At 37.6% G+C, this 9,906-nt stretch overlaps 1 protein-coding gene across 1 annotated transcript; it reads left to right on the top strand.

The window, feature by feature from the left end:
• Positions 1 to 4,313: 4,313 nt before the first annotated feature.
• Positions 4,314 to 8,138, top strand: LOC126617638 (rhodanese-like domain-containing protein 6). The gene is made up of 9 exons (XM_050285686.1): positions 4,314 to 4,510; positions 4,678 to 4,839; positions 5,106 to 5,211; positions 5,443 to 5,638; positions 5,833 to 5,914; positions 6,008 to 6,090; positions 6,372 to 6,504; positions 6,621 to 6,786; positions 6,916 to 8,138. The coding sequence occupies exons 1-9, from the start codon at positions 4,337 to 4,339 to the stop codon at positions 7,719 to 7,721; spliced, it is 1,908 nt and encodes a 635-aa protein (XP_050141643.1). The 5' UTR covers positions 4,314 to 4,336; the 3' UTR covers positions 7,722 to 8,138.
• Positions 8,139 to 9,906: the final 1,768 nt, after the last annotated feature.

Below are 9,906 nucleotides of genomic sequence, written 5' to 3'. Positions count from 1 at the left end.
TGTTCCTGTGTTATTTCATTATTTGTTGGAATCCTGGATTATCGATCTTTATTTTGTGTATATTTTTTAGGTTTAAATGGAATGAAAGCCAAGTTATAATGGAAAATATCACAAAATGTTGTATAATATAGGAGGGGATTAGGAAATGCATCGTATCAGCATCACAAAGGCATATGAAAGGAATTAGTTAATCCCTCCTCGGAAGGTGTCACTTGCAAATTCCTCTTTGCATGTCTTTCTAATGCTCTACGGAGAGAACATTTCTTAGCCCTCCTCTCCAATATTTTGTTTTCATTTTCTTTATAATTTAGTTTTCAATCACGACTTGAAATCCGTCACCCAAACATAGCCCGAGGTCTTAGTCATTACTGAGGTTGGTCAGATTAGGACAAGTGGTCAAGTATGCCTAAGCTTTTTTTTAGTGTGATCGGAACACGGGATGGTACACCGTACATCACGTGTCATTATCTAAATGATGGAATATGTGTGTTAAAAAATTAATAACTTAAAAAATAAAATTTCCCGCCAATTATATAAAAATATTACCATCCGTGTTTCGGTCACAATAAAAAATTTCTCCAAAATTAAAAGATGGTGCCCAAAATTGGAAATTCTAGAGGTGGGATCTTCTTCCATTCACCACTAAAGAAGACAGAAAATTAAGGGGGTGTAGTCAATTTAGATTTCATAAGATTTTAAAAGACTTTTTTAAGTGACAGATTTCAAAGGATTGTAGAATCCTTACAACTTTCAAATAGATTTTTAAGGATTCTTATGGATTTTGATTAAAGATTTGAAAGGATTCTTATGAACTTTGATTAAAGATTTGGATTAAAGATTTGAATGGATTTTGAGACTCTTGCCATTTTAAAATTTATTTTTAAATAAAAAACAAGATTAAACTTGAAAGTAAATGAAGAATTGTGCCCAGTTCTCCCAAGTAACCCCTATCCTCCATGTCCATGGTCCTCCACAGTAGAAACCTTCCTCCATAATCATTCACTCATGAAAGCGCTTTCGGCTTTTGATTTTTTCTAAAATGTGATTCCTCTTATTCAAGAGAGAGGAATGGATGATGCCAAGGTAGGAAAAATGAAGGAGTCCATCAGCAAATGCGAGAGAGAAGAATGGATGTTGCAAAGGTAGGAAAAATGAAGAAGTCCCTCAGCAAATGCAACTCAAACCCTTCAATTATCCACACCCCCTTTCTCGCCTTCTTCAAGTCCTATTGATTGTATACCATTGTACGAATGTATACAATGGTGTATTGATTGTATATTGAGAGGATGAGGTGGATGGCTGAGACGCCAAAAGGAAGGAAGGAAAGATGGGTTTCTTGGAGAAAATAGAGATAGAGGCAGAACGCTCGAGTTGCAGTGTGGGGAGAGAGAAAAAGAAAGTGAGGGGTTGAAAAGAAATTATAGGGTTAGAGGTAGGATTTTGTTATGCTTAAAATTCATTCTCAAATCCTACAAAATCTCTTATTGAAGGAAATTCTTCAAAATCTATGAATTTTTTAATACCTATAGATTTGCATGGGGAAATTTGAAAAAAATAACCAAACTTCGAACCATATATAGAATAATAGCCATTCTTTTAAGTTTATGATAATTATAATCAAATGTTAATATAAAAATACTAATATACCCATAAAATATAAATTGAGAGATAAGAAAGAGAATTTGAAAACAAATCCAAAAACCAAAATCAAATCTAAGATTAGCCCAATGTCCTACGGGGTTTGTTTAATTTTTCCAAAGAAAAAAACTGACCCATGAACACAAGGGTTTTCTCGGTTTGATTTGTGTGATAAGCAAAAATTGTTTATTTAGTTATGCGTATGTATAAGTCAAATCCCTCACATTAAAGGGCGTGAAAGTCAAGATCATAAGCACGGCTAGAATGCCAATGGGAAGCAACAACAACATGAAACGTGGGAAGGCAATGGCGGAAGTATCATTATTCGAGAAGCCAAGATCCAGCGTTGCAAAGGCCCTCTAGGGCAAGTCACTATTGAATAGCCTCCAATGAACAGTAACTGTCTTTAATGAACAATAACTACCTTTAATGAATAGTAACTACCTTTTACTCTCCACCCCTACACTGAATAGCCATGGCAATAGGTAATAAAATATTAATATTTTTTATTTTATAAAATAATACTAAATAATTTTATTTGTAATCGTTCTCGTTACGCCACGTGTTATTATCGGAAAAGACAACTTTTTGTGATAGATTTCGATAAGATATTTATCCAATGTCGTCGTGTCACTTGTCGTTACCTTTTCAGAATCGTTGAGGATAGATTTCCAATAAGATTTTTAACCAATCACATCGCGCCACATCTCACAATCTATTTACAATCTTTGAAAATATATTTTGATCAGATTTTTAACGAATGACGGCATGCCACGTAACATTATCTACAACCTAATCATTTTTTTTCCTCCATATAACCCACAATCCATCCTAAGAAATCACACACCAAAATCAAAATCTCTATCATTATTCATAGTTTTTGCTTCCTTCTTACAATGTCTTCTTCAAGGATGTTGTGGGAAATAGATGAGCAAGAGTAAGAATTGTTTAAGTAAGGGGAAGAAATTTTCAATCTCCAGGTGGGCAAAAATGTGATGGAAGAGGATGAGGATGAGGAGCGTAGAATGAGAGATGAAGAAGCAAGAAGCCAAATAGCCTCACATTCTCGTCGAGTCATCCAAGGTATGGCTCAGATTTCTAGACCTAGCTATTCCATAAACCTTGATAGAAGCAGGCAACGATGAGGTACGAATCTTTTGGACTATTATTTTGTCCATAACAGTGCATTTCCTGATACGTACTTTAGACGTCATTTTAGAATGGAATGACATTTGTTCAACAAAATCATGATTGCTTTTTGCAACCATGATTCTTACTTTGTGCAAAACATAGTCTAAAATATCCATAATATCCCGATATTTCCATCGAAATTTCCGTATTTTTGGACTACCGATATTTCCGATATCATCGATATTTTAGACCTTGCTAAGTCATTCATGTATCTTACCATGCAATGTATAAAATGTAAAATATTGTACTAATTCATTATATATAAATGATTATGGTGTGTTTAAACTTCTTTAATTAATTACTATATATTTTCTACACTCACAATGTTTGTCAGCTTGCTATATAATCAACTTAAATCAGTTATATATATCATGCAATGCATTTCCTTCCAATTTTTTGTGATAAACTAATAGATAATTGACTAAATAAACATCTTGCAAAGTTTCAATAAAAATTTCCAAGTTTTTCTTACAATTTTCGTGGTTTTTATTCAATTTTTATCGATATTGATAATATCCCAATATTTCCATCGAAATTTCCGTGTTTTTGGACTATCGATATTTCCGATATCATCTATATTTTATACCTTGGTGCAAAAGAAGGATGTTTTTGGTGTTATGGGTCTCTTTCTTCAGCAAAAAATTACTGATGCCTTACGGATGCTTGCATATGAAGCATCTGCAGACCAAGTGGATGAGATAGCGAGGATGGAGAAATCAATTATTCTTGAGTCCTTGATGAGGTTTTGCTCTGCAATCAAATCTACCTACACCTCATAGTACCTTGATGAGGTTTTGCTCTGCAATCGAATCTACCTACACCTCAGAGTACATCCGAAGACCTACTGAAATGGACTTGCAAAGGTTTCTGAAGAACGCTGAGATGCAAATAACATGGATCGTTGATTTCAAATCCAACTGCTGATATTTAGGAAGGTTTCAAAAAAAAATTTACCGTTGGAAATGCAACAAACTAGAAAAAGCCACAGGCTTTTGAAATGTTGTCGGGAAGTGCCCTCATGCGCCTGACGCAAAAATAATAAAATAGTGGCTGACGTCAACATTGCATCACTTGGCCCTCAGGCTCTTGGGCCACTAATTCGAACTGGGCCTCTCACTCGGGGCACCCCCCTGCCCAATCGCCCTCTGGGCTAAAGCTTGCAGCTATGGCTATTGGGTTGGTGAAGTCGCCAGTCCATCGGGCTAATTGTCCCTGTGGAGTTGCTCTAAGCAAGGTCTCGAGTTCAAGCCTTGTGAATGGAGCAGTCATCATTGGAAGAGCTTGTCCCCCAAATGAGGTCCAACCCGACTCAAGTCATCGCCTACGTGCGGGGATACCTAGATTCATCCAAAACAAAATTTGCTACCGCTCGAGGACAGAGCTCTATGGGTTCAATTAGTCAGATCAGCAGGGCCTCGACCCAGCCCAGCCCAAATTTTTGCGGTCTGCTCCTTCATGTCAATAAAACCCTGCAACTTCAAGCTGAGAGTTTCCTAATCTTTCAACAATGGAACACAAGGAGGAAAAAGAAGGGGAAGAAGACGAATATGGGATTCTTCTATATTACAAGTACACCCAAATCCCAGACATCGACGACCTCTTTGCCTTCTACAACTCCAACTGCAACTCCCTCTCTCTCCTCGGCCGTGTCCGTCTCTCTCCTCTAGGTGTCAACGTCACCGTAAGTAAAGTCTCTCACTTTCTTCGTTTTTCCGATTTGGACTTTTCACGATTGCCCCCAAATTCAAAAATAATTTCATATGCATCGAATCAGAGAAATGGGTTTTGTTTTCTGTAGAATTTTCGTTCTGGGTTTTTTGTGGTTGATGGTTTGGGATTGGTTTTTAGGTTGGCGGGAAGTTATCTGCGTTGAGGAAGCACATTGCCGCGGTTGAGTCGAATAGTTTGTTCCATGGAACTGACTTCAAGCTTGCGACTTGTGGCCGCCCGTTGAATGACAAGGTTGCTGAAGAATGTGGGTTCACTTCTCTCTCGGTTCGCATTGTCAAGGTGATTGCTTGCCGTTAAAGTTTCTCGAATGCCTGATTTCGATGATTTTTGTTTTGATTTATTGGATTTAATTTGGAGTGTGTGTTATTGTATATTTGGGAGAGAGATTTGGATAATCAAAAGGGTTAAATTCTTCTAGTTATCGGCAGTTAATTAGGTCTAGTTGGTGCAGAGGTACTGAGATTTTCAGTTATAATTGAGCACTGTGCTTGTTACTAATTTTTATATATGGTTTATGTATTTACCTAATTTTATTTTGGACTCAGGAATTGGTTACCCTTAGCTCTAATCCTCTGCTAAAATCACCAGACATTTCGGATGCTGGAAAGCATCTCTCCGCGGTTGAGTTTCATTCAGTTCTAGAAAGAGCTGGTTAGTTACTCCCACCGCCTGAAGTTCTTCATTCCTTACTATGACTTGTGATTCAATCTTTTGCAAAATAGTATTTGTATAAGTCAGTTTCACTCATTTAGACAAAATTCCATGAACCACGATGCACATTTTTCAAAGTTATCTGTTATTGGATACTTTACTTTTGACGAAAAGTTGAGAGTTAGTTTGCAGGTATAAGGGTATCAAATAATTTTGTGCATATTTTTCCAGGACAATTTGACAAAGAGAGTATAGATAACAACAGAGAACTTGTTCTGTTGGATGCAAGGAACTTGTATGAGACCAGAATTGGGAAATTCAACACACCCAATGTGGCAACTTTGGATCCAGGCATTAGGCAGTACAGTGATCTGCCCTCGTGGATAGATGATAACTCTGATCAATTGCAAGGGAAATCTGTCCTCATGTAAGTGCTTATTCTTTCTGGGCTTTTGGTGTCATATCATTTCTTATATTTGATATAACTTGTCTTGATAATATCTTGCAGATTATGCTATTAGTTTCTCAGAGAAACAATTCCAAGGGATTTAGTTACCTATTCTTCTTGCATAATCAGTCAGTGTTACATCGCTGCTCACCTCATATATTGGTTTGTTACAGGTATTGTACTGGAGGAATCAGATGTGAAATGGCATCGGCTTATATTAGGTCAAAAGGTGCTGGATTTGAGAACGTGTTTCAGGTATGCTCTTGTATAGAAGTCTTTTTCATAGAGTAAAATTCATACTTGATGATGTTCATGACATCCTCCCTTGCTATCTGAATTTGTATGCAGTTATATGGTGGAATACAGCGTTACTTGGAACAATTTCCAGATGGTGGTTTTTTCAAGGGAAAGAACTTTGTTTTCGATCATCGGTATGATTCTTTAGGCAAAGAATGCCTCTCATTGTCATTATTGGTATTCCATTTTATTGTTCAAGTTGGATTGCCAATTGGAGGCACGAGTTTCCCTATTTGTGTTTGGCTTGCCAGTATTGATATGTATATGTATATCTATATGTTTCAAGAAAGTTAATACTAGCTATTGAATCAGATCTTTTTCTTTTGTTATATATATCTTATTGAAAATGTGAACGGAACTTTGGTTGATATGGAAATGAAAAAGGTTTGGATACTTATTTTCATTGTGACTGTAGGATTTCCGTTGGGAGTTCAGATGCAAATATTATGGGCACCTGCCTTCTCTGTGGCTTGTCGTTTGATGATTATTCTTCACGCCTCCGTTGCAGTTATTGTAGAATGCTTGTCTTAGTTTGTGAGAGTTGCCAGGTATGCTTTGTAACTTAATCCTTTGTGTGCAACTGTCTACCTGATTTATTGTAGTACTTCTCTAGATTCGTGTACCTTGAATCCTTGTTCCTGAACTTTTGAATTAATCTCGGCAGAGGAAGGGCTCTGTATACGTATGTGAGCTTTGCCAGAATCATCACAAGGGTGTTCGGTTGATTTCTTCCACCGAAAATGGAAGATTAAGTTCAACTCTACAACAAATTGAGACTGAAACTGTCTCTTCCGATGCTAAGCCCTTGCCTCAGCTGCCTTGGAGACAGGGTAAGGTTTGTAATCTTAATCTATATTAAGCATAAATCTTGCATTTGCACTTGGATTCTGAAAAGTTGAAGTAGAGGTTGATATTTTCATTGTTTTGTTCCTAATATTGTAATAACTGTTATGCCGCAGATGTTGACTCTCCTCCAAGAAAACTAAGAATCTTATGCCTACATGGGTTTCGTCAGAATGCCTCGAGTTTTAAGGGAAGAACAGCATCATTAGCGAAGAAACTCAAAAACATTGCTGAGCTCGTTTTTGTGGATGCACCTCACGAATTGCCATTCATATACCAATCCTCAACCTTTGCTGAGTCACATCACAATTGTAATTCACCAACTTCATCACTACTACAACAAAGTCGTCCACCACCGCCCTTGGAGCATTGCAAGAAAAAATTTGCATGGTTTGTAGCACCCGATTTAGTAGAAAAGAATGAAGGGGGGGAATGGAAAATGGAAGAGAGTCCATTTGATCCTCTTCAGTACCAGCAGCAAACAGCGGGGTTTGATGAATCATTAGCATATATCAAAACAGTGTATGCTGAGGAGGGACCCTTTGACGGACTGTTGGGATTTTCTCAGGGAGCGGCCATGGCAGCTGCTTTAGTCTGTGCCCAACAAACACAAAGGAGATCATTAACCGCAGGCGGAATGGAGTTTAGGTTTGTGATTCTGTGCTCCGGGTTCAGGCTTACAAAACTAATGCAGTCCGAAGAGGAGCAAGAGAGAGTTCCGATGTTGAAATGCCCGTCGCTCCACATATTTGGCAGTGAGCATGGCAAAGACAGGCAGATTGCAAACCAAGCAAGCAGAGATCTTGCTTCTTTATTTGATGATGGTTGTTCTCTAATCATTGAACACGACTCGGGTCATATCATTCCCACTCGTCCTCCTTACATCGATCGGATTAAGGACTTTCTTCGCCGGTTTCTCTAAACCCACCGGTGCAAGGCAAACGATCTTTAGCGTCCAGAGCTCACAGCAACAAATGGACAGTGGTACCGGAGAGAACTGTCGTCTTTACCAATCCTCTTGGAATAAGAGAGGGTAGCACAACAGAGCAATTAGTCAAAGAGTATCGGCTTGAAGAAGTGAATTCGCCACCAGATATGTTCAGTCTTTCTGTGGTTAAAGAATTTTACAGTAACATACCAAAAGAGTTTCCGAGGAAAGTTCGTCACCTTCACTCCCAATATCATCAGCAAGGTCTTGAATCTACCTTATACCTCAGATGAGGATTTTGGGATGTTTGTACAATCTGTTAAGTCATTCAACCAACATGTTTTGAAATCTTCTTGTCCTCTCATACATGGATGTCTTTGGGATTTTATTAAATTCAACGTTCTTGGTACATCCAATCCTGTTCACACAAATGATGAAAGTAAGATTATCCTTGCCATGCAAAAAGCTCTGCCTGTACCGTTTGCCCAGATCATCTTCCGTTCCAACTTGTCGACAAGAAAATCATATCGATCTCATGTGTATGTTGGATTCCCCAGTCTCATTGATAGAATCTGCTCCAAGGATGGCGTGATACAAGACAAAGGAGATAGTTTCCTTAAGTGTCCTCTTCCACTACAAAGTGAATATATTCATGACACATATCTGGTGGCGAATTCACTTCTTCAAGTCGATACTCTTTGACTAATTGCTCTGCTGTGCTACCCTCCTCTTATTCCAAAAGGATTGGCAAAGACGACAGTTCTCTCCGGTACCACTGTTCATTTGTTCACGTTAAAGTAAAAGTCTGCACAATCTTGTGAAGCAAAGCGAAGTTCCCCTTGTACTCGATCATGTGCATTAGAGCTTTCCCCTTTCATTTTCGCTGAGGGAGAACAGAGAGACAAGTGCCGCTGTAAGAGGAGCGAATGCAATATAAATACTCGAGCTTTTAGCAGTTTATCTGAACGGGTACCGTCTTTCGAAACCACAGCGTGAATTACTAAGGTTTTCTTTCATTAACTTCTCAATGAAAGATTACGATGGTTCGTGGAATCGAAGGAGACTCCTCGAGAAGATCGTTTTTAAATGCACTTAGCCGAAACGACGCGCCAATCTTCACCCGATTAATCCCTAATCCCCTAATTTTTAAATTTAAGTAAGTTTTCTATTTTAGTCTAAATTAATCATATAGGAAGTTAAAAATTTGGAGTTAGTCGAAAAAATGGGTTTCGGATCGCCGGAAACCACCTGTCATGGCGGCGCATGGGGAAAAGTCAAAATTTATGGATTTTGGATAGTGAGATGTTCTCGATGTATTAAGCCCGTCTCCAAAGTCCGTTCGTTGAAATTTGATACAATGGTTCGATTATTCAATTTTTAGGATAATTATACCGCCGTACGATTTTCGTAATTGACGACAATCCGATCGTTTGGTGGATGATGTGCCTCTCACTCTATCTCTACGTTCTCACTGCTGATGATACTTAACCCAATGGCAATGACTTTGCATGTCTCCTTCTGTATAGTCTCAACTAAGTAACTAATGAGTGATAAGCAATAGCGAGTGTGGAGACTGAAGAGTAGGTTTGGAAGGCCGAATGTTTCCTAAGGAATGGGCTCTACTATTTCCCAAAAATAATTTCAGATTATATGTTTAATCGTAGACTGGACGTTATAATAAATCCATACGAGCCTTGGCTCTAAAACATAGGGATTTAGTTATACTAACACCCTTTTCGAGCAAATCTCATGGTCGTTCGGGATTTAGGTTTGGAAGGCCGAATGACTTTGCAAATCTCATGCTCTAAAACATATTGTTTATCAAATTATGATAAATTTTATTTGAACACAACAATTTTATAATTTAGACGCACAAACAAAATTTATCCACGTAACTCCAGACTTTCAATGAAAATTACAATAGAACCCAAAAACCACCAGACCCATCTATAATACTACTATTTTAACGGCATAAATGATAGTCAATTAATATTACAGTCTAATTTTTTTTTTCATTTTTAAATAAAAAGTTTTTAAATTCGAATATCATGAATGACAAATACCCAAATATTTTATCCGTCTACTATCTTAATGTAAATATATAGTTGCATAAAAAATTATATACACATTTTTTTCAAGGGTAAAATACTGTTTACTACCCTCATGTTTGTGGTTTTCA

The sequence above is a fragment of the Malus sylvestris genome, chromosome 4 (genome assembly GCF_916048215.2).
Source record: "Malus sylvestris chromosome 4, drMalSylv7.2, whole genome shotgun sequence".
Taxonomy (NCBI): domain Eukaryota; kingdom Viridiplantae; phylum Streptophyta; class Magnoliopsida; order Rosales; family Rosaceae; genus Malus; species Malus sylvestris.
The sequence above is the reverse complement of the archived record's forward strand: the minus strand, read 5'-3'. Positions and strand labels throughout refer to the sequence as shown.